The sequence below is a fragment of the Ixodes scapularis genome, unplaced genomic scaffold, assembly GCF_016920785.2.
Source record: "Ixodes scapularis isolate PalLabHiFi unplaced genomic scaffold, ASM1692078v2 PGA_scaffold8__174_contigs__length_109621045, whole genome shotgun sequence".
NCBI classification, from domain to species: domain Eukaryota; kingdom Metazoa; phylum Arthropoda; class Arachnida; order Ixodida; family Ixodidae; genus Ixodes; species Ixodes scapularis.
In genome coordinates this window covers 40,546,841-40,571,874 of record NW_024609883.1, presented here as the reverse complement: position 1 = coordinate 40,571,874, position 25,034 = coordinate 40,546,841, and the positions used below count along the sequence as shown (strand labels likewise).

General features: G+C 47.3%; 3 protein-coding genes across 3 annotated transcripts; 1 reads left to right on the top strand and 2 right to left on the bottom strand.

The window, feature by feature from the left end:
- Positions 1 to 18: 18 nt before the first annotated feature.
- On the bottom strand, positions 19 to 5,549 carry LOC120847595 (THAP domain-containing protein 10-like). The gene is made up of 4 exons (XM_042286589.1): positions 4,625 to 5,549; positions 3,265 to 3,441; positions 344 to 497; positions 19 to 218 (listed from the first exon to the last, which is right to left on the bottom strand). Exons 1-4 carry the CDS (start codon positions 5,051 to 5,053, stop codon positions 118 to 120), a joined length of 861 nt encoding a protein of 286 aa, XP_042142523.1. The 5' UTR covers positions 5,054 to 5,549; the 3' UTR covers positions 19 to 117.
- A 535-nt stretch (positions 5,550 to 6,084) lies between these two features.
- On the top strand, positions 6,085 to 9,368 carry LOC121833374. The gene is made up of 4 exons (XM_042286588.1): positions 6,085 to 6,565; positions 8,039 to 8,210; positions 8,978 to 9,126; positions 9,190 to 9,368. Exons 1-4 carry the CDS (start codon positions 6,337 to 6,339, stop codon positions 9,366 to 9,368), a joined length of 729 nt encoding a protein of 242 aa, XP_042142522.1. The 5' UTR covers positions 6,085 to 6,336.
- LOC120847593 lies at positions 9,127 to 24,887 on the bottom strand. Its single transcript, XM_042286587.1, has 11 exons — positions 23,963 to 24,887; positions 22,603 to 22,779; positions 19,682 to 19,835; positions 19,464 to 19,556; positions 17,946 to 18,321; positions 16,900 to 17,278; positions 16,655 to 16,816; positions 15,743 to 16,572; positions 14,285 to 14,444; positions 13,761 to 13,967; positions 9,127 to 9,509 (listed from the first exon to the last, which is right to left on the bottom strand). The coding sequence occupies exons 1-8, from the start codon at positions 24,389 to 24,391 to the stop codon at positions 16,339 to 16,341; spliced, it is 2,004 nt and encodes a 667-aa protein (XP_042142521.1). The 5' UTR covers positions 24,392 to 24,887; the 3' UTR covers positions 9,127 to 9,509; positions 13,761 to 13,967; positions 14,285 to 14,444; positions 15,743 to 16,338.
- Positions 24,888 to 25,034: the final 147 nt, after the last annotated feature.

Below are 25,034 nucleotides of genomic sequence, written 5' to 3'. Positions count from 1 at the left end.
TTTGACAAAAATAAACTCGGGGAAACACGGACATAATGCATCTATGTTATGTATACTATTAAAACTCTCGTCACAATTGTATTACATAGATAGCACTATATTCTTAAGCCACCACAGCTACTCACCGGAAGATGTTGGCAGTGCCGGATTTTCAGTCGAGGTCTGACAAAGCTCCTCGAAGGCTTGCACAGCTTTGTCCACAGACAGTGTCGATGTACCTGGCACACCAAAAAACATTACATTTCAGATATAGACTCGAATAACATTGCACAAAGAGAGAGAGAGAGAGACTGATAAAGCTATTCTGTCATTACACGATAAGGTGAACCAAGTCACTACATACCTCTCGTTACCACACACATACAGATGTGGCAGATGGGCGGCTCCAAGTGCGGTTCAAAATGGCCATCGATTGCAGTAGTTGCTGGCACGGTGTCGCATAAAGCGGCGGTGCTGCTGTTGCACCCTGGCCCAGAAGTGGAAGCCTGGTCCCCGCTCTGTAAAAGCAGTGCGATAGTTACTACAACTGGTATACACCAACTCATGTTTACAAACAAACCGGAGCGCCCCTAGTGGACGCCACCGGCGCCGCGTATGCGCGATGGGGGTGTGGGCAAGAAGCTCACCGTCGCCCATAAACAAACCATTGAAATGCGATGTTGTCGTCGTCGGTGTAAGTTCCCGGGCTCTTTTTCGCGTTGGAATTGTTGATTCTACGTCCTCCTAACGATGTCCGACTACTTGAGCGGCGTCAGCGAAATTAACGAGGCTTGTTACACCGCAAAACTTCGCGTGAATAATCTGACATGCGGCGATTCATTCCGCGTGGACGCCGCAGAATAGCTAGAGCCTGATTCACATGATGAGATTTCACTCGCAATTTTCAATAGCGACGTCGCTCGGACTGCAAAAGCGTGAACCGTAGCTGAGATGGTCGACGTCAATACTGAAAATCGCAAGCAGAATCTAACCAAGTGAATCAGGCCTAACAAGTCGGTGATGGCCACTGGTAACAATGATCAACATCTCCTTGTATCTACTGTTTACATCGAGCCTGCTTACCAACCTTCAAACTTAAGTCTTTTGAGGCCTGCACTTACTTCTTATCGCAAGTGCCGGGCCCACGTTTGGTCTACGGGCCGGTGTCCTCTAAAAGGGCAGACGACAAACAGAAACGTTTGAAAGAGCAGACGACAGTTCGAACGATCAGGCGACCGTTTAAACTTGAAGACGCACTGAACGCAGTTCGCAGGTGGTCCGTACAACTTGACGGTTTTCCGGCATTCATTTTGGAACAAAACAAATAAATCTGATGGCCAGAAGTATCCGTGAATTCAACCCAAAATGCTTCCCGCCCAAGCAACTGACCTTCAAACCTTTCTCGACCCTTTTGGTACAGCCCCAGTCGCAGCATTTTGACAAGAAGGCAGGTTTTTGTCTGGTTGCTTTCAAAACAACGCAGGAATACACGTCTCAGATGGGCACTTCCGCCCACAGCCCCGGACTGGAAGTGCGTCCGACGCGCCACAACCGCGCCGTGACGTAACAGAAATGAGTTTGTGTATACACGAACTCAACTCTGCGACGTCACGGCGCGGTGGTGGCGCGTCAGGCAAACGTCCGGTCTGGGGCCGTGGGCAGAAGTCCCCATGCCAGACGTGCATTCCTGCATTATTTTGAAAGAAACTAGACACAAACATGCCTTCTCGTCAAAACGCCGTGACTGGGACTGTACCAAAAGTGTTGAGAAAGGTTTGAAGGTCAGTTTTCACGTGCTCGGTTCGCCCGAGAATCTGGATATGTGCTGTGAAAAGGGAAAAGCAGACGCCGTCGGACAACGATTGCTTGGGCGGTAGGCACTTTGGGTTGAATTTGCGGATGCTTGTGGTCATCAGATTTATTTGCTTTGTTCCAACATGAACGCCAGAAAACCGTCAAGTTGTGCGGACCATGTTCAGTGCGTCTTCAAGTTCAAACGGCTGCCTGATCGTTCGAACTGTCGTCTGCTCTTTCAAACGTTTCAAGCGTCGGTGTGAGTTCCCCTGCCCTTTTTCGCGTTCGAATTGTTGCCCTGGCAATCTCCGACCACTTGAGCGGAATCAGCGAAATTAGCGAGGCTCGTTACACCGCAAAACTTCGCGTAGTGGTGGTCCGCACAACTTGACGGTTCTCCGGCGTTATGTTGGAACAAAACAAATAAAGCTGAGGACTACAAGTATCCGTGATTTCAACCCAAAGCGCTTCCCGTTCAAGCAATCATGGTCCGACGGCGTCTGGTTTTCCCTTTTCACGACACATATCCATGTTCTCGGACAAACCGAGCACGTGAAAACTGACCTTCAAACCCCTCTCGACTTTTTTGGTACATCCTCAGTTGCGTCATTTTGACTAGAAGGCAGGCTTTGTGTGGTTCCTTTCAATGCAGGAATACACGTCTCGCATGGGGTCTTCTGCCCACAGCCCATACCGGAAGTGCGCCCGACGCGCCACCACCACGCCGAGACATAACAGAGTTGTGTTTGTGTACATATAGGCTGGTTTCACATGATATACCTTCTGCTCAAACCCACGGTAGAATTCTTAGTTTGTGGGCCTTAGCCCTTTGCTTTCCTGCGGGCGGAAACAATGTTTTCCAACTTGCGCAATTTTTTTTTTTTTTTTTTTTGCGTTGTGATTGGCTGCGCCAGTCAAAGAAGTCGGCAATGCAAAGGAGCGTCGGCTGGTACTCAATTTTCATACATATTGATATTTATTCGGCGCTTAGAGGATCTGTTACTTGAGGAATTGGCTCACTAGTGGCCAAAATGGCCCCAGTCGGTGCTGCGGGGCCACCTTGATGGACAGAAAAGCGTAGTGAACAAAGGTATGTGAGGCCTAAGAGCGTCTTCGATGGTGCTTCTTGAGCTCTGCCGTCAGTAGAGATGCTGATTAGGTTTTGTGGGATTCACCAACACCGCAAAACTTCGCTCATAAACAAGCGCCTCCACGTAACGAATAGGGCAAATGGTAGATGCAGCCCGCGGCCCCCCCCCCCCCCCCCCCCCCTGCACTCCGAAGTGCAATCGAAGGAAGTGAAATTTTGTTTTTTGACACCACCTTATATCAAACAATGCGAGACGCTGTTGATGATTCACTTTTTGGTTGCGGGCCAAGGACCTGCACGTTCAGTATTAGTAAACATGTTTCGTTACTCATAACAATGTTATCTCCATGCTCATGCATAAGATATGGCTAATTTGTACCAATGAAAACAAAAATACGTACTTGGCTAAGGCACGCTGTTCTGGCTTGGTTCTGACCAACAGGTTCTTCTTGAGCCACTGGTGCATCCAGCGATGACTCATATGTTGGTGCTTTGGAGTCGTCATCCCATGTAGTGACCACTGGCAAGCTACTGCTCTTCGACACTGTGCTGCTGCTGCTGCTACAGTGGTCACCGCTCTGTGAAACCAATCGGTCAATATTTATTGTCTTTGATTTGTTCATAACACACCCTATAGCCTAGTTTAAGTGTAAGGGCCGCGCGAAAGTTATAAAATAATGAATGAATAAACATTATCGTAGGGATGGGTTCCAGCACCCCCAGGTGAAGCCCAAAGTCCGGGGCCTCAAAAATGGCGGCCACCAATTTGGCACGGTCCACCTGCTATTGCTGGCCAGTGGCCGCATCATCGGTCTGCCGCTCCTCCCAGGAGGTGGGGGAGGGGTTGGGAAGAGGCGAGACAGAGGGAATGTCCTGGCATTACCAGACCATGTGGAGAAGTGTGGGAAAAGAGTTGATGTCATAGAACGCCCTGTCTGCGAGTAAGAGAAGGCTGAGGAGAATAATGTTGTTCAGTTGGTCGGATGGTGGCAACCCCATATCTTCCCCATATTCCCGGTGTGAGAGTTCTCGGGCGAGTACACAAGCACACTCATTACCAGGGACAGCTGTGTGTTCAGGGACGGCTGCGTGCCCAAACACACAGCCCAGGCACCCGCACCCAGACTAACGGGAAAGTGTGGGAGGTGGAGTATAGGAAGGAGTCGAGTAGGGACACAGTGGATAGATGCAAGGTGGTGAGAAGGAAGTGCCGGCAGGCCGTCTGGGAGTCAGCCAGAATGTTAGTGGGGAGGAAGAATTGCCCTGTGCTAAAATGACGATGTGCAACAAGTGTCAACATAAATACCAATTGGATGCCTATATTAGAATATCTTGGTCGCCAAACAAACGAACAGTTTTCTAGTCTAACTTGCAATAATGATCGGATATATTGTTCAGATTACTGGTTTTGAAAACAACTTGTTTGCTCATGTACTTTCTACTGATAACAGCATAGATAATTGAAATATATTAATATTATAGTACATAACGGCGGTGTTCAGAGTTACGGTTCCCAATTTCAGGTTCGGTTCAGTCCTGGGTAAAGTTCGTACAGCCGTTTGAGCGTTTGCAAGAGCACGCCAGCCCGCGCGCGGACACGCGCACTCACTTCTACTGATATATAGCACAAAACGTTAGCGTGCGTTCACGTGCGACGTGCTCGTGAATGTCGCCTCAACAGGCTTGCAATCGCACGTGCTCGCCCGCACGAACAGAGACAAAAGCATCGGCCAGCGCGACGTGAGCGAGGAATATACGTACCCCGGTCCGACGACGCTTCACGCATGATTCGTCTGCTGTTTGGGGAGGCGAGGATCGAGGAACGAGGTACGACGACACGGCGTCCGGCGTCAGTCCGTCGGCTGTTACGGAAGGCGAGGATCCAGGATCGAGGATCGACGGCACGGCGTTTTGATCCAGACGCGCGTACTTGGTTGAAAACCCAGCGTCGCAGAACAAGCGCAGATCTCGCTGGTAGCATTCGGGCAAAAAGTGGTCAGAACAGATCAATGTCCTGCTATTTGGCGACCACGGCTTCTCGGAGTTCCAACGGCGCACGATGTCTGTCCAAACAATGAGACGCGCACTGTCGCGAGGGAACTTGTGAAAAACAACTCCCGGGCTGGTCGACTGATAGTTCAAGCAGGCAGCAACACAACATCGTGAGCCTATGGCCCTTCTGCGAGGCATCGCAGCTAGGCTTCGGGGATGCTGCCCGCGCTCGAACCGTAACAAAACCACAAAACGCCGTCCTCCTACTGCTCCTACTGCAGCAGAGGCGAAACGAGGAAACGAGTGCGTCTGCTCCCAACTTGGCGCATGCGTTTTACGGTGATCATGTGGACAGAGCCAACACGCAACGCCGGGAGGAGCCACTTCCACTCACGACGTCTTCGTTCAATTTCGCCCGGAGAAGTAAAAACAACCAAAACATAGAACTGACATACGCATGCCTCTGACGTAGGTGCTCACTGTTGGCTGCGCCAGATCCGTGGTATTGACAGCGCTGTTGATTGCTCTTCACGTCGCGCGCTAGAGTTAGCAGATTTCGGCGACTTGGCTCGTTTGAAAGTTTGCTGGCCAGATTAATAAATATTTAGACGGAATTACATCGCGAAACTTGGCATGTGGTCTTCCTATATGATGCTGAAGAGGGCTACATAGTTTTCTCAATATCAAAAATGAAGCGGAGTTGCCCTTTAAATTTCACGAATCGCCCATATTGAGATCCCACCATGTCGCAAAAATGAAAACCCACAAATTATTCAAAAAATTCAGCTTTGACCTAAATCGTAAAATATTGAGCCTGTAAAAAATAAGTCGTTCAGAGTGATAGATTTTAGTTTATTTTGAGAACAAAGAAAACGAAAATTGGAATATTTCACAGAAATTTAAAGCAAGAGTGACAACGAAAGTCTTACTGCCACCGACATCACAATGGCCGCACTTCCTCGACGTTTCGCAATAGTTTTAGTGGTAGCTCTGACTTCGTATCATACCTCTTCTGATAATATTTGCTGCTATGATAATTTTTAGATACCTTCTTCTGCAATAGTAAATGCTTCGCTAGCACTGGCTATCAGTGGTGAATGCTGCCATCTTTAGCTCTGTTGGGGTGAACCCCCATCAGTTAACTGAGGTAGGCGAGCTCAGTTGAATTCAATGATCGTTAGCGGCTTGATGGTAGATGGCACTGCTGTGTAACACCGCCCGATCACGATTGAGTTAATGATTGCTGGCGCAATGAACTATAGTGCAACATGCTTTGTTGTCAAGATACACGTGGCATTATTCAAACGTCATATGGTATACTAAAGTTGACGATGTTGTCCATGCTGCACCAGTATCTAGATGCAATTTTACTATAGCTTCATATATTTAGTGTATCTAATATCAAAACTTGTTTTCCAAACTAGACTGGTGCTGAGCTAATAATCATGGAGGCTTTCTAATTTATAGGCATTGGGAGCAAGATGGCCTCTGCAGGCAAGACAAAGAAGAACAGCATCTTGAATGCATGGGTGAAGACTGTACGTGGACACGTCTACTGGTGTGCACAGACCAGCAGTGACAATGGCGCGCTGGTGCTCGCAAAATGGGTGTCCGTAATGCGACACGTGAGCAACGTCCATCAGCACCCCAGCCCCCTGTACCCTGCGTGCACCCATGGCCCAATCGAAGAGCGCTGGTGGCTTCAGGAAGGTAAAAAAGATTCATTCTTTAAACATTCATAACATTCTTTTCACTCCAGTTGTCGGCGAAGCTTTCATAACAAGGACAGACTTCCTTTGGCTGCTCTGGCCAGTCTACAATCAAATAGCACAAGGAGGAATTGGAGATGAATGCAAGTGTTTCCAGATGGAAGATCAGCATACCAGATTGTGTTTCGGATAACTCGTATGCTCCCCCCCCCTTTTCCGCTCTGCATTTCACACCTGCGGAATTCAAAAGGAGGGTCAGGATATCCCAACCCCCCCCCCCCCCCCCCCCCTTCTAGACCTGCCGATGGGAGGACTCCATCTCATATCCAGCTCATAGTACTGAGCGGACATTTCAATTACATCAAGAGGCGTAAACTGCATGTTTCTAGCCTTATATTTCAAGAAAAACACTCCACTTTTGAGGTCATGAAAAGACACAGAATGAGGAAGTGAAGACCGACTTGTAACATGCAAAAGACGCATAAAAAGGGAAATTGCAGATTATATGAAAATTATTTATGCAGAATTACTGAGCAGAGATCTAGCTTCTGCAGAGATGGATAAAAAATAAAATGGCAGTTGCATCACGTATACAACACAAAAAAGTGATTTGTGGACAGGCTGCAATGGGCACTGGCTTTGCTGTTTAACCTTTTGGGTGCCACCAGGAGTATACTCGGCTGCGCTCTGGCTTACCTGCTCAGTCATTATCGATATAAACTCAGCACTTACAAGGGTCAGGGTGTCTAGAGACCGGCAAAACCGGGAATTGTCAGGGGAAATTTAATTACCAGGAAAAATCGGGGGACTGTCAGGGATATTGCCAAAGAGCGAGCCGAGTCAGGGAAAATGTGCCGGAAACGCTATCGAGTGCCCTGAGCAAAGACTTGAAAACCTGTGGGCAGAAAAATAGGTAATAAATTCTGCTTGGAGCGGAGCCCGCGGGCCCTGCTCAATTGATGTAGAGTGTAATACCCGATGCAAAGGGAACCGCCGACAAATCCAGTAAAAGCCTTGGATTGGATTGAGGGCGCGACACTAGACTAGATCCAGTTAGAGCTACTAGATTTATTATTATTAACAAATGGGAAAGCTGCAGACCCCAATACAATCCAAGCCAAAAGTATACGAAAGTGTGCATCTGGCGGCTATGCCATGCTGCCATTCGTAATTATTAACATGTCTGGTTCAGCGTCATGTTTTTATTGTGTTTCTGGAAGTGGCTTCTTCACTGACTATGTCAGGGGGCAAGAAAGTGCTCATTTAATCCGGACAGGACGAACCCAAATATTTCGGAATATGCAAGTTGGGTTCAGCCCGTGCGAAAGTACTGTTACAGTTCTGAATGCTCAATGCCTTGTGTTGTAATGATCTGATATATTTAACCACCTCTACAATGGTCAGGGACCGTTGTAGAGTTGTAATAACTTGCTAGACACCCTAAGGGTTATTTCGATACTTTCTCTTATCGCAGGGACCGAGCCATACGTGGCTCTCGAAAAGATCGTCATGTCCAAGCAACTACTCAAGGACATACCAAGGGTGTCTGGAGACGGTCAGACCTATCGCCTAGAGTCGTTCCACAGCATGCTGCTCCGGTTTACTCCGAAATCCAGTCATTTCAGTTTTGAGGGCATGGTGGCACGGTAAGCAGGCATCCTGATATATGCTAGTGATATTTGTTTATTTATGAGCCTTTTCTGAAATTTCTACTGTGCACCACTCACGCAGAAAATTCTGGGGATGCACTTATGTACACTAGCAGATGAGCGAGTGCACATACTGTTTTTAGGAGCGAGGCCCTACGTCAATTTGTACAATCTTTATCTCCCTCGTCTTTAACGAGCTTCTCATTGTTACCGTAAGTCGAAGGGAAGCCATTTTTCACACATACTTGTGTCCGCACAATGGTGGCAAATTGCAGCGCATCTTGAACTGTAAACGACTTAATTTTCGCGAAGGCCTAATTTTTGTGAATCGCCTACAATTTGCGAAAAATATGTCCCGCAAACAATTTTGGTAGAATGTAAGCACATAAGAATCTACATTGAGATCCCATTGTGTCGCAAAACTTAGAACCTGCGAATTATTACAAAGCTTGAGCTTCGACCAAAATCAAGAAATATTGAGACCGCGAAAAATAAGTCGTTTACAGTAAATGAGAAGTGTCGACTTAATTTTGATCACAATAATAGTGAGTCAATCAATGAGAATAGGATGGGTTGCTAGTGTGTGAAACGATGCAGGGCCATGTTCCCGAGGATGGTCTGCTAGCATACGACAGGTTGCCTGCCAGTGTGGATACGGTTACTAGCATGTGTTGTGCAGTATGAAAATTTCTGAAAAGTTCTAATATGAAATATGCTTGGGGCATGTTTACAGTCTTTCCTCCCCTTATATGCGGCCCTCACAGGACTGCCGTCGCGGTGCTCCACTACAATGAGAACAGCAACCGTGCGCAGGCCACAACGAAGGACGACAAAAAGCGAAGTTGTCTGAAGTTTCCCAAGTCACGGAAAGGCGAATGGGTCCTCAGCCCCATCATGGAGACTGCGTCGTACGGTAAATACAGACACTTTTATTCAGACATTGGCTGCAGCTTGACTATCACACTTTCTTACTCAGACTACGTCCAGAGGCTCCTCAATTCCTGCCTGGAGTTGGCCAAGGCTTCCCGGACCTACCAGCTGGCTGTGGCTGCGAACGGGCCGCGTCCTCGTCGACCACCTCTGTGCAGCGTTGCACAAAGGCCAGACAAGGAAGCAGCGGTGTTGGCCCACAGGACCCGGTTCGATCAAGCATAGTGGAAGCCCGTGTATGTGGTCGATGGGAATTCTTTTCTTATCCTGGCCACCACACAGCACGGGAGCCTGACGCGGCGAAACCTGCCCAGTCGTCCCCAAATCCACCAGACGAACTGGCTGTATGCCGTGTACCTGTACCGTCTGAGAAAGTAACAGAAGAATTGGTAAGAGTCTTAGAAAGACTTCATCTGCTACACTTTTACTGTGAACTTGGGGACCCTTTTGCCGCATCTCTATAGGAAAAGGCTTTTCGAAACCTGGAAAGCCCATGATATCTAGACATTTCTAGAAATTTCATGCGTGAAAACCTTTGCCGCTCCTTCTGGTGTGCTTTTATAGAGAAGAAATTCACTACTGCCTGTATGGGTGTTTCCTCGTTCTTGAGTGATTGACTGGACAGACAATTTTAAAATTCAATTAAATCTTTTAACTCGTTTATTCGCCTGTGGACTGCAAATTGCAGACTGATGATGAGAAGTCCCTCGACCTGAGGAACTCTCAGGTTGTGCGGGACCTGACCTGTAAGCCATGGTCCAAGGCAGTAATGTTTGGATGTCCCTCTCACCTCAATGTTGTTATTAGGAAGTCGCAGACAATCTCTGCTGTCACTTGACTACAGAAAGCAACCCCAGGCTACTTACTGAACTAGTTTGTTGCAAAACGGTAATGGTGAGAGAAGTTTGTAGAATAGTTCCACAGTGTCTGTTCCAAGCTGTTTCCATGCGCTTATTGGAAAAAGCACTGGTTGTAGAGGTGATCCTTCTTTCGCTGCTTACTTGTCGGTTGTCTGACATGCGTGACAGTATTTGGACAAGTATTGGCTTCGCTATCCATTCTGGGCCACCACAGAAGCATTCACATAGTTGTATTTTGGTTCACACCATTCGTCTGAGTGAAGCAGAAGGAACCAGCAGTTTTGCGTATAGCAGTAAGCCATATACAGAGGAAAGTTCTTTTCGTATCTTGTAGTGGGAGACAGTGCTGATTCCCATAGGTATTTGAGACCCCAACCCATGTTGACACACTATCACCCGAGGTAAATCGGGGTCTTGTTCTTTCTCTTTCTGTACCTCTTCTTGGTCAATTCAGCAGAGACTGCACACAGGGCAAGTGAATTTTCTTTTTTCGACGTATGACTTCGTGCAATCTGAGGAATTAAATGCAGGAAGACGAGAAAGCTCGACTGCCACAACATTCTCATTGCCCTTTTGGTGATCTTGAGGAGACGCATGGCCACCCGGCAATTGTTATCGGTTGTCGACCGTTTCCCTAAATACAGAGTAGTGTAACCAGAGCCTGGTGGTCCATCCTGAGCATGAAATGGTGACCGAAGAGGAAAACATGATGCTTCTCGCAGGCCCAGAGGCACGCCTATTCCTCTAACTCTGCAGAGCGGTTGCACTGGGCGCTGGAAAGCAATCGCGATGTGAACAGGATAGTGCGAATTCCATCTGGATGTTTTGCTGTAGCACTGTGCCTAATCCATAATCCGATGAATCTTTCTGACGATTGTAGAATTCTAACTGGAGAATTAAAAAAAAAACTGACAAGTAAATTTCTCTCCAACCTGTGACGATAGCAGGCAGTGTCACGTCGAAAACTAAATGGAACAGTTTCGAATCGTGTTTTGACTGATGCAAATGCCACCTCTTGTGCTTTTTGCCATTATAAGGGGACATCTTTCCGCAGATGCACATGCAAGGGCCTCACGATGGTTGCAAAGTTAGGTATGAATTTGAAACGGTATGTAAGCAGGTCAAGCAAAGACCGGTTATGATGTCATGTCTCTTCGAGTAGAAGCTTGCATGGTGGCTTGAACATTATCATGGCATGGCTTAATTCCCTGAGGTGCCAACTTATGTCCAAGAAATTGAAGTTGCTGCACTGAAAAATGCATTTGTTTTTGTTCGGTTTCCAACCTGCGTCCTGTAGGCGGGGTAAGCCTTGTCTTAGGCGGGCATCATGCTCTTCAGTTGTGCAACTGAAGTTGAGCACATCATCCTGGATAGATTGACAATGGTGCCTGTTGTGTCCCAAAGAATACAGTTCTTTATATTTTGAAAAGCCGGAGCAGTGGAAGCCAGCCCAAAACATACTGTGAACAGGAAGAGACTTTCATGAGTCACGAACGCAATGAGGTCCCCGCTCTCCTCTATCAGGTTCAGCTAGTGGTACGCTGACGAGAGGTCCCACTGGTTGAAGATGTGGGTGCCAGAAAGCTGGTGAAGGAGCTCGTTTGGACACAGAAGAGGACGTGAATTGAGAACAACAGAGGTGTTTGATTTGCGGAAGTGGTCTGTGATGCATTATTGCGCTCGATCACCCAGGAGTGCTCCAACTTTGCCAGCTCTACAGGAACTTTGTCATGCACTGCAAAAGTTATCCTTCATAGATTCTGTTGCACCAGACTGATGGACACTTCGTCTTCACCTTGTGAACATACCCAATGGCGTGGCCCATACCTGAGAACAGCTGGAGGAAACCTTAAACGGCCTCTGGAAGGTCGTTTGCCGAAATGATAGTCACCTGTCATCCGCAGGAGATGAAAAGTCCAGTTGAATTTCCAACCCTTGTAAAGCATTTATAGTCCCATTACGGCTGTCTTGTTCGGACGACGTGGAATGTGCAATCGCCATTACTTTGTGCCAACTGTACTGGTGAGCTGGCTTTTTCCAAAATGTTTGGAATAGCAATGTTTTCTTACGGAGTAGCCAATGAATGCAGTACTTGTAGGTTGCAACTTACAAGAATGGAAGCATCTTCTGTAGACGCTTTCCAGAAAGATTGAAACCGAGGGTCTTGTGTCTACTAGGAGTTTGATAAAAAGGAACGCAAGTATCCTGCATGTGGTACAGTTTGCTAATATCCGAGTTGCTATATTTCAGTTTGTTCTATGCTTGGTACTTGTGATCCTGTCAAAACTGTTTGCTTGCAAACAAAGGCAAAATGTCCAATCTTTCATTTTCTGCATGCTTGATTCCTTGCAGGACGTCTAGGGTAGTCTGCCATGTGGCACATTGAACCAGATCTGCAGTAAATGCTGGACGACCTTTGATTGGGTGTTTTGCCCCTAACTATTGGTTTCTTTTGGGCTTGAATCTTTGCCACTTGAAAACTGAGTCCCGCATCTTTGGTAAAAACTTTGGCCTCCTTCATCGCCCGCTGAACTTTTTAGGTGATGGCAAGAGCTGATTCGAGTGGTAGCTCAAGCTCTAGTAGTGGGCGGTTTCATACTTCGGCATGAATTGTCTTATTGACAAGTTGATTGCAGATTATTTCATCTGTTATTGTCCCAAACCAGCAGTTTGTCGCAAGGCCCCGGAGAACGTGACACACTCTTGTACTGTTTTGGCCGGTCATCCACGTGTGCAACGAAAAATAAATCTTTCCAATGTTTTACTGTCAAGAATTTTTGTAACTCTCTTGCCACTGCATCATAGGCTCTGGAAATGGGCGATGCAGGTCTGCGCGATTCGGAGGTAGCTCCTGCAGTACTTGCATTTAGATGAGTGGTAGCAGTGGACAAGGCAGAATCTTCCGGCAGTTTGCAGTAGGTCCGCTGACTCTCAGCTTCAAGTGAGCTAAATAGAATGGCAGTTCTGCCATTATCTATTGTCGACCCATTGGAAGGGATCGTGTACTGGCGTACCATTCCTCCATGAAATCGCAGGCTCGCCTGGGTATGGTAGGAAAGACGGGTGAATCAACCTTTATAATCGAGTTGAAGCTGTCGATTGTGACAATTGTTATGTATAGGGACTGTCTATGCAAGTTTAACAGAAGGCAAGCTGTTCCCATTCAGAGCTCAGTTCGTTCATTCTTATTCATTGTCTTCTTCGGCTCAACCTACACGTAGACACAACAATTTAGGTAATTCAATATTCCCCCCTCCCCCAAAACAAACACCTGGCTATGTGCCTTCTTCGATCCAAGGTACCATGAGCACAACTAACGTTTGCAATATTCGCGACTCCAGCTTAGTCTAGGGGGTGTGCTGGTCAGGCAAAATGGCGGACAAAAGGACGTCGTTTTCATCGTTCAGCACGCGGACCACCATAAATATCTTGCATTGCAGCATAACATATGTGTTACATAAGAAAGCAAAACGATTTTTCGACAGTAGAAACCTTCTAATCAATGCATGGGAATGACATGGCAGAAGCATAAAAATAATCACTGGAAACAGTGTTTGTTTCTATGCTGCCTACAAGAACCAAGCTGTGATAGCAGAAGACAGAATCAAAATGACCTCCTCTCTGGAGCTTCTCGGCGGTGCCGCTACGCAGCGTCGATAGATTTTGTTGGAGTCGCCAATACACTAAGCGGGATTTACAGACTGTCTTACAGTGTAGTGCATTTATATTTGATATGCTATAAAAGTTCTGGTCTTACTTGTTCCGATCCCGAGCTGCTGGCTCCAAATATGTTGGGCGAAAAAATTTCAGCTGGTCGTACGCTATGTTCAGCAGTCGCACATCCAGACATACGAGCAGAAAAAGTTCATTTTCTGTGACACACCTTCCCAAGTTTTTTTGTGTGATTTTTGGCATGTCCCTGCAGCATTGCCCGACCTCCTGGGGGCAATTTCCACATGTGCATCTGAAAGAGGATACATTTCAGTTGAAAAATTATCTTCTATGCTTATGTGAAAAGGGAGCTTGAGGCAGATGTGAGAGTGGCGTGCCAACGTTTCACTAGGAGACCTGCCTTGTTCAGGAGACCTAACCCTGAAGAAGGTAGGTTTCCTAATGAAGTATCAGCATGCCGTTCTGAGGTCCACCTAAGAGGTTAGGTCTTCACATTCTTCCTGCCAGCCTGGACTCCCTTGGTGCTATGTTTGTACTTTCTATAGTTCTGGTCACCCCAGAAAATGCAAGTTGCACAAATAGTTCTTATCTGCATAATGTAGTTCGTACTGGACTTGGGACTCCTGGCTTTCCTGTTGCTGGCTATCACGTCGTTCCCTTGCTGGCAATGGGGGATCAAAGTTGTACGGATCAGGTACATATATAGCTCCTTGCTGCAGGCCTCCCAAGTCTGCTCCAAGCGGCAGGCTGTCGTCGTCGGACATAGATACTGAAAATAAAGCATTTGGATCAATGAAACATTTGATTATGTATGATCAGTTACATTTATTTTTCTCTGACGGTTGCATTAGCTCTGGCAAAGTGTTGTAAACAAGAATGTTTAGTAGGAGTTATTTTAATTGAGTTGTGTAAATTACACATGTGTATTACTTTGTTGTGCTGGTTTTGTGGGAATTGTGTGTATGTGATTGTTCTTACCAAGCTACGGTATCAATAAAAAATGAAACAATAATTGCACCCTCTTTTTTGGTCCTTGACATTTGCATAGGTGGCTACATGTGATTACTTATGCTCATGCCACTAATTTGCTGTTACCCTCTAACAAAGAACAAAACAAAACAAAAAAAAAAACGTGCGTGCAAATATTAGCTACACTCTGAAAACAAACAAATGTGCACTGAAGCGTAATTATCGCAGCATTGATCATTTTCGCGGACACTTTTGCTATTGACAACAAACGTGTAGTCTGTCGTACAGCTCTATAAAGGTGCACAATTGGGCTACTAAATTTGGAAATATGTGCGGTCAAACCAGTCAAACGCACACCGCCTTGGCCGCACTACGCGCCGGGCGTTTCCGTGTGTACGAGTAAATGTCTAGCGCCTGTAGAAACAAGCGGCGAGAAAACTTCGCCATTTTCGGGAAAAGATGCGCAAATTTGGGGGTTTACGTGCCAACCCAACGAGGGGTACCTAGCACGTCCCAACGGAGGTCTGATTATTAATTTGGACCACTTCGCAATCTTTTGACGGGCAACCGATATCTCGGTTACACGGCGCCTTCTCGGTAATAAGCAAGCGTAAAATTACGAGCATCTCGGTCGGGATTCTAACCCGCCAACTGGGGATACGCAAGCTGACCTATGTTCCGGGACAACATTTTGTGGCATATCGGAAAAATTAGAGCGCGAGTACACAGCTTTCGCCAGCGCTGAAAACCCTTCCTGACGAAATGTCTGGTGATGCCAAACCTTCGACGGCACATAAACGATAACTGAAAGAAGAGTTAAGGCACGGGCGAGCTGGTGACCGAAGACACGGAAAGACGATTATGTGGCACGTCACCTCGCACAGCAAAGCTTCGTGGGATGTGTGACGGTTGTAACTAAGCTCTAATGTATCAACTTCGTGAGGACAAACGAATGCACCACACTGTTGATTTTACTACAGTTCTTTTGTTCCAGCGGGCATTGGCCGTGGCACGCTCGTACGTAGTACATATACATGTATTGTTTACTCTATTTCAGCTTCTGAAATGCCTACGAAAGATACGCTTGAGAAAACTTGCCTTTTCTGTAAAGAAGCGCTAGCTTCGTCCCCGGTGGTGAAGACGTCGTTGGATGCTGTAGAGAGCTAGGTTGGCGAAAAGTGCGGAGCAGACGACACTGGCGCTTGCTCCCCGCTCGCCCGCCCGTCCGCGATCGTGGAGAGATTCACGTGACGGCTCGAACCACGTGGTTCGTCATAACGTGCACATGCCTCTGACGACACGAGACCAATGTTGCCTGTCTCATTCAAAGTTTCGGTTTCGGTTGCTGCTAATGTTGAAAATACGATTACACAAAAAATATTTCACATTTCGCGAATCCAAAGACGTCAAGTTGTTCATCAGTGCTTTGGGAAGTGGAATCACAAGTAATCCCAATTTTTCTGGAATTGAGCGGAGTTGCCCTTTAAGTTGTTTACAGTATATGTCAAGTTAAACTTTTTTTTGTGTGTGTTTTGTGAAACATGTTACACACAATTATCCTCAATACTTTTTTTTCTATCATGTGGGTCACGTGACGTGCATCAGAACTCGGGTCATTAGGCCCATGTACCGCGTAGCACCAGGCAACTTAGTTGAGCTCAGTGAGATGTCCATGATCCTTGACTCAATGATTGTTAAAACGGCCCATGTACAGGGGTATTGGAGTTATCAATACTATTACCTTTTGCGACATGCCATGCGTCGAACCGGTGCTTCGTGTCGGGGTACCTGTCTCTCATCAGGGCATTCACCCCAAAGTGCCGGTCGGTCACAAGAACATACACAGACAGCCCCATGCTCAGGAGGAAGTCCAGAGAACGTTTCAGGCCCTCCGTCTCCATGTGGTTGCTCGACTTGACTTCTGTCGACTAGGGTAGAAAAAGGTGCCGTAAAATGCATACCTGATCCATGTGATGCATTGAGGTCATCTTATATTTAGCCACTTCTTACCTGAAGAACCTCGTAGTGCATGATCTTGTTGATGCGGGTGTCAAGCAGTGTATACGTCCCATACTTGGCAGAGTAACCAGGCGAGTCAGCACGCCCATCGCCTGCAAGGTGGAGCTTGTCTTTCGTGGCTGTCAGGAGAGACTCCTGTTCAGCTTCCCAGGTCTTTGAAACAAGAAAACTCAGTGTCAGGCTCAATCAGTGAACATGTTTAATGAACGGACAATCTTGTAGTCACTTCTGCTCACCTTTGTAGCAGCAGGAAAGACCAAAGAGCTCTGCACCCGGAAGAACTGAGTCTTCTTCAAGACTTGCACGCCTATAGATCCCAGGAGGCGAAGAACGCGCGTTGGGCTGGCTCCAGAGTAGGTGATGGCAGCAGGCAGCAGGATGTTGAGGAGTGCCTTGCTGTTGATTCTGGGCTGGTTCTCCCACACAGTCTTGTGCCCTCGTGCACACGTGATGACGGCGTGCACAAGGGTCCCTCGATGTGTCAGCTTCGTCCGTGTCGGAGCCAGGCATTTGATGCAAACCGAAAACAGCAGCAGCAGCTGTGATGCAGTCACCAGGTACTTCCTCTCCTTTACCGGGTCCACTGCTGCTGAAGACGTGCTGCACCCTCCTTCACTGTTAAAAAAAGAAAAAGAATAAACCAAAAGATTATAGTGTGGAAATTTCAAAAACAGTTCTTTTTTAACGCTTCTAATTTTTTCTATTCTGCCATCATCTCTCACAGTTCTTTGCACAAAACCGGGATATCTAACAAGCTCCTCCTTTCATATTCATTGACCTTGCCAGGTTCTCCCAGACTATCTCTATTAAATTTCCTGGCCGTTATTTCAACCTGGTCCGAATAACCAAGTGTGATCGTCGTGCTTTTTATAAGATGTACTTCTAAGGCTCCTCCACTGCACCATAAACTGTATGTATGATAAAAAACACCCATGTAACCACCATACTAAAGTTTAATTTAGGAACTGGTAGTATAATAAATTAATTAATTATTCATTTAATTAGGTAATGGCTTGCACTATCGAATGATGTTTCAGGGAACATTATTGGGTGCAGCTGTGCCGATGTGCGACTGTAAAGCTTCGTTATTACTGCCGTGCCACTTCCATTTGTCATTTCTCCTGATATAGCCAACCTTTTGACTGTTTCCCTTATATTTGTCTAACTTTTGCAGGTGAAGAAAAGCCCCAGATAATTACAAGTTTTCCAGATTGGTAGACCTAGCTTAATCCTATTCATAAAATGGAGTTCTGGTTTCTGAAAAATTACAGTGGACACATACTCGACATCTGTTGCACCGTCCGAGTGCACAGAGTCGTTGGACCAGATGCTGGTGTCGGAATCCGGTTCATCATCGGAGTTGAAAGAGTTATCCGGCCTGTAACTCTCGTCCAACAGATCTGGCTCAGGGCAGATATCTTCATCGGAGTCCAGGAAGGCGGCCTCCGTGTAACTGGTGTCCGAAGGCGATGCCCCAGGTTCTGAGGGTTCGGGAGTGGCATCCCGCTCCAACGACAAGGGGCTTGGCGTCTTGTCCTCTGTAGGCGTAGAGCACCACTGGCGCAATTCTTGCTCAACGTCTGCAGAATTCTCTTGGGCTTGTTGGGGACTTCCGGGAACAGCTGGCTCGCTCCCCAAAGGGCTTTGGCCAACCATGCCTGGAAAAGATTGAATGCCAGAGCAAACATTATGGTGTCAAAACTGCTTAACATGCACAGTAACAGTGTGCATGACATGACTTGTGATGCAGTGCAGTTTTTACAATTGATGAGCAAAAATATATATCCGTCACTCTCACCCTTCCAAGTTTATTTTGACGCAATAAAAACATTAGGTCCCCACCTTTCTGCCATGCAACTGCAAATAGCCCAGGCTCAACGAAAGATGAGGGAAATGCATGAATGGCCACAGTCAAAGGTAGTGTTATGAACTGGTTGGAACCAGTTCATGCTTGGTAGCGGCAGTAACCAAACTAATATCTAGCAGGCATGCTGGAACCGAGACCAAACCACAACAAAACACAAAATCGGCGGTTCAACACCATGGTTATGATATAACGGTGGTTCTGTGTTTTCAAATAAAGCCGATGAAATCCAAAAACCATTTGCCTGTAAAACTTTTGTCAATTCGAATTCATCCGAAAAAAATAGGATTTTGAAGGTCACACCGACCGGGGAAAAGAAAAAAGCGTGCAATAAAGATCAGGTTGGATCAGTGCGAAGGGTCGTCGGTCCTGAGAAAGACGGTGGGTGTCTGGTTTTGCAGAGAACAAGGCAATGTATTTCTAGGTCACGGCAGAAATAAGGCTGTACGTCTAACGGTGCTAGCGGTTGTTCCAGTCTCAAGTTCAGACCATAGTCACCATGGACAGCATAGTTCCATCAGTGGGTGCGGGTAAAGTGACTTGAATGGGGGTGCGTGAAGCTGAAGTTGCTATACTACTATGTTGTTCAACCTGCGCTTTCACGGCACATTTCTGTGGCACCTGCAACAGCGAGGCGACATTTGCTTTCATGCATATACAAACATATGCACTTGTATTTATTACAGCAAGCTTGTAGTAAATACAAGCACACTTGCTTGTTTTGAAATGCATAGATGAGCTCATTGTAAATATTTCACACTATTAAAATTTGTTTTGATAGAAGAATGAAGTCCAAATAACACTTTCCAAATTTGACAAAAATAAACTCGGGGAAACACGGACATAATGCATCTATGTTATGTATACTATTAAAACTCTCGTCACAATTGTATTACATAGATAGCACTATATTCTTAAGCCACCACAGCTACTCACCGGAAGATGTTGGCAGTGCCGGATTTTCAGTCGAGGTCTGACAAAGCTCCTCGAAGGCTTGCACAGCTTTGTCCACAGACAGTGTCGATGTACCTGGCACACCAAAAAACATTACATTTCAGATATAGACTCGAATAACATTGCACAAAGAGAGAGAGAGAGAGACTGATAAAGCTATTCTGTCATTACACGATAAGGTGAACCAAGTCACTACATACCTCTCGTTACCACACACATACAGATGTGGCAGATGGGCGGCTCCAAGTGCGGTTCAAAATGGCCATCGATTGCAGTAGTTGCTGGCACGGTGTCGCATAAAGCGGCGGTGCTGCTGTTGCACCCTGGCCCAGAAGTGGAAGCCTGGTCCCCGCTCTGTAAAAGCAGTGCGATAGTTACTACAACTGGTATACACCAACTCATGTTTACAAACAAACCGGAGCGCCCCTAGTGGACGCCACCGGCGCCGCGTATGCGCGATGGGGGTGTGGGCAAGAAGCTCACCGTCGCCCATAAACAAACCATTGAAATGCGATGTTGTCGTCGTCGGTGTAAGTTCCCGGGCTCTTTTTCGCGTTGGAATTGTTGATTCTACGTCCTCCTAACGATGTCCGACTACTTGAGCGGCGTCAGCGAAATTAACGAGGCTTGTTACACCGCAAAACTTCGCGTGAATAATCTGACATGCGGCGATTCATTCCGCGTGGACGCCGCAGAATAGCTAGAGCCTGATTCACATGATGAGATTTCACTCGCAATTTTCAATAGCGACGTCGCTCGGACTGCAAAAGCGTGAACCGTAGCTGAGATGGTCGACGTCAATACTGAAAATCGCAAGCAGAATCTAACCAAGTGAATCAGGCCTAACAAGTCGGTGATGGCCACTGGTAACAATGATCAACATCTCCTTGTATCTACTGTTTACATCGAGCCTGCTTACCAACCTTCAAACTTAAGTCTTTTGAGGCCTGCACTTACTTCTTATCGCAAGTGCCGGGCCCACGTTTGGTCTACGGGCCGGTGTCCTCTAAAAGGGCAGACGACAAACAGAAACGTTTGAAAGAGCAGACGACAGTTCGAACGATCAGGCGACCGTTTAAACTTGAAGACGCACTGAACGCAGTTCGCAGGTGGTCCGTACAACTTGACGGTTTTCCGGCATTCATTTTGGAACAAAACAAATAAATCTGATGGCCAGAAGTATCCGTGAATTCAACCCAAAATGCTTCCCGCCCAAGCAACTGACCTTCAAACCTTTCTCGACCCTTTTGGTACAGCCCCAGTCGCAGCATTTTGACAAGAAGGCAGGTTTTTGTCTGGTTGCTTTCAAAACAACGCAGGAATACACGTCTCAGATGGGCACTTCCGCCCACAGCCCCGGACTGGAAGTGCGTCCGACGCGCCACAACCGCGCCGTGACGTAACAGAAATGAGTTTGTGTATACACGAACTCAACTCTGCGACGTCACGGCGCGGTGGTGGCGCGTCAGGCAAACGTCCGGTCTGGGGCCGTGGGCAGAAGTCCCCATGCCAGACGTGCATTCCTGCATTATTTTGAAAGAAACTAGACACAAACATGCCTTCTCGTCAAAACGCCGTGACTGGGACTGTACCAAAAGTGTTGAGAAAGGTTTGAAGGTCAGTTTTCACGTGCTCGGTTCGCCCGAGAATCTGGATATGTGCTGTGAAAAGGGAAAAGCAGACGCCGTCGGACAACGATTGCTTGGGCGGTAGGCACTTTGGGTTGAATTTGCGGATGCTTGTGGTCATCAGATTTATTTGCTTTGTTCCAACATGAACGCCAGAAAACCGTCAAGTTGTGCGGACCATGTTCAGTGCGTCTTCAAGTTCAAACGGCTGCCTGATCGTTCGAACTGTCGTCTGCTCTTTCAAACGTTTCAAGCGTCGGTGTGAGTTCCCCTGCCCTTTTTCGCGTTCGAATTGTTGCCCTGGCAATCTCCGACCACTTGAGCGGAATCAGCGAAATTAGCGAGGCTCGTTACACCGCAAAACTTCGCGTAGTGGTGGTCCGCACAACTTGACGGTTCTCCGGCGTTATGTTGGAACAAAACAAATAAAGCTGAGGACTACAAGTATCCGTGATTTCAACCCAAAGCGCTTCCCGTTCAAGCAATCATGGTCCGACGGCGTCTGGTTTTCCCTTTTCACGACACATATCCATGTTCTCGGACAAACCGAGCACGTGAAAACTGACCTTCAAACCCCTCTCGACTTTTTTGGTACATCCTCAGTTGCGTCATTTTGACTAGAAGGCAGGCTTTGTGTGGTTCCTTTCAATGCAGGAATACACGTCTCGCATGGGGTCTTCTGCCCACAGCCCATACCGGAAGTGCGCCCGACGCGCCACCACCACGCCGAGACATAACAGAGTTGTGTTTGTGTACATATAGGCTGGTTTCACATGATATACCTTCTGCTCAAACCCACGGTAGAATTCTTAGTTTGTGGGCCTTAGCCCTTTGCTTTCCTGCGGGCGGAAACAATGTTTTCCAACTTGCGCAATTTTTTTTTTTTTTTTTTTTGCGTTGTGATTGGCTGCGCCAGTCAAAGAAGTCGGCAATGCAAAGGAGCGTCGGCTGGTACTCAATTTTCATACATATTGATATTTATTCGGCGCTTAGAGGATCTGTTACTTGAGGAATTGGCTCACTAGTGGCCAAAATGGCCCCAGTCGGTGCTGCGGGGCCACCTTGATGGACAGAAAAGCGTAGTGAACAAAGGTATGTGAGGCCTAAGAGCGTCTTCGATGGTGCTTCTTGAGCTCTGCCGTCAGTAGAGATGCTGATTAGGTTTTGTGGGATTCACCAACACCGCAAAACTTCGCTCATAAACAAGCGCCTCCACGTAACGAATAGGGCAAATGGTAGATGCAGCCCGCGGCCCCCCCCCCCCCCCCCCCCCCTGCACTCCGAAGTGCAATCGAAGGAAGTGAAATTTTGTTTTTTGACACCACCTTATATCAAACAATGCGAGACGCTGTTGATGATTCACTTTTTGGTTGCGGGCCAAGGACCTGCACGTTCAGTATTAGTAAACATGTTTCGTTACTCATAACAATGTTATCTCCATGCTCATGCATAAGATATGGCTAATTTGTACCAATGAAAACAAAAATACGTACTTGGCTAAGGCACGCTGTTCTGGCTTGGTTCTGACCAACAGGTTCTTCTTGAGCCACTGGTGCATCCAGCGATGACTCATATGTTGGTGCTTTGGAGTCGTCATCCCATGTAGTGACCACTGGCAAGCTACTGCTCTTCGACACTGTGCTGCTGCTGCTGCTACAGTGGTCACCGCTCTGTGAAACCAATCGGTCAATATTTATTGTCTTTGATTTGTTCATAACACACCCTATAGCCTAGTTTAAGTGTAAGGGCCGCGCGAAAGTTATAAAATAATGAATGAATAAACATTATCGTAGGGATGGGTTCCAGCACCCCCAGGTGAAGCCCAAAGTCCGGGGCCTCAAAAATGGCGGCCACCAATTTGGCACGGTCCACCTGCTATTGCTGGCCAGTGGCCGCATCATCGGTCTGCCGCTCCTCCCAGGAGGTGGGGGAGGGGTTGGGAAGAGGCGAGACAGAGGGAATGTCCTGGCATTACCAGACCATGTGGAGAAGTGTGGGAAAAGAGTTGATGTCATAGAACGCCCTGTCTGCGAGTAAGAGAAGGCTGAGGAGAATAATGTTGTTCAGTTGGTCGGATGGTGGCAACCCCATATCTTCCCCATATTCCCGGTGTGAGAGTTCTCGGGCGAGTACACAAGCACACTCATTACCAGGGACAGCTGTGTGTTCAGGGACGGCTGCGTGCCCAAACACACAGCCCAGGCACCCGCACCCAGACTAACGGGAAAGTGTGGGAGGTGGAGTATAGGAAGGAGTCGAGTAGGGACACAGTGGATAGATGCAAGGTGGTGAGAAGGAAGTGCCGGCAGGCCGTCTGGGAGTCAGCCAGAATGTTAGTGGGGAGGAAGAATTGCCCTGTGCTAAAATGACGATGTGCAACAAGTGTCAACATAAATACCAATTGGATGCCTATATTAGAATATCTTGGTCGCCAAACAAACGAACAGTTTTCTAGTCTAACTTGCAATAATGATCGGATATATTGTTCAGATTACTGGTTTTGAAAACAACTTGTTTGCTCATGTACTTTCTACTGATAACAGCATAGATAATTGAAATATATTAATATTATAGTACATAACGGCGGTGTTCAGAGTTACGGTTCCCAATTTCAGGTTCGGTTCAGTCCTGGGTAAAGTTCGTACAGCCGTTTGAGCGTTTGCAAGAGCACGCCAGCCCGCGCGCGGACACGCGCACTCACTTCTACTGATATATAGCACAAAACGTTAGCGTGCGTTCACGTGCGACGTGCTCGTGAATGTCGCCTCAACAGGCTTGCAATCGCACGTGCTCGCCCGCACGAACAGAGACAAAAGCATCGGCCAGCGCGACGTGAGCGAGGAATATACGTACCCCGGTCCGACGACGCTTCACGCATGATTCGTCTGCTGTTTGGGGAGGCGAGGATCGAGGAACGAGGTACGACGACACGGCGTCCGGCGTCAGTCCGTCGGCTGTTACGGAAGGCGAGGATCCAGGATCGAGGATCGACGGCACGGCGTTTTGATCCAGACGCGCGTACTTGGTTGAAAACCCAGCGTCGCAGAACAAGCGCAGATCTCGCTGGTAGCATTCGGGCAAAAAGTGGTCAGAACAGATCAATGTCCTGCTATTTGGCGACCACGGCTTCTCGGAGTTCCAACGGCGCACGATGTCTGTCCAAACAATGAGACGCGCACTGTCGCGAGGGAACTTGTGAAAAACAACTCCCGGGCTGGTCGACTGATAGTTCAAGCAGGCAGCAACACAACATCGTGAGCCTATGGCCCTTCTGCGAGGCATCGCAGCTAGGCTTCGGGGATGCTGCCCGCGCTCGAACCGTAACAAAACCACAAAACGCCGTCCTCCTACTGCTCCTACTGCAGCAGAGGCGAAACGAGGAAACGAGTGCGTCTGCTCCCAACTTGGCGCATGCGTTTTACGGTGATCATGTGGACAGAGCCAACACGCAACGCCGGGAGGAGCCACTTCCACTCACGACGTCTTCGTTCAATTTCGCCCGGAGAAGTAAAAACAACCAAAACATAGAACTGACATACGCATGCCTCTGACGTAGGTGCTCACTGTTGGCTGCGCCAGATCCGTGGTATTGACAGCGCTGTTGATTGCTCTTCACGTCGCGCGCTAGAGTTAGCAGATTTCGGCGACTTGGCTCGTTTGAAAGTTTGCTGGCCAGATTAATAAATATTTAGACGGAATTACATCGCGAAACTTGGCATGTGGTCTTCCTATATGATGCTGAAGAGGGCTACATAGTTTTCTCAATATCAAAAATGAAGCGGAGTTGCCCTTTAAATTTCACGAATCGCCCATATTGAGATCCCACCATGTCGCAAAAATGAAAACCCACAAATTATTCAAAAAATTCAGCTTTGACCTAAATCGTAAAATATTGAGCCTGTAAAAAATAAGTCGTTCAGAGTGA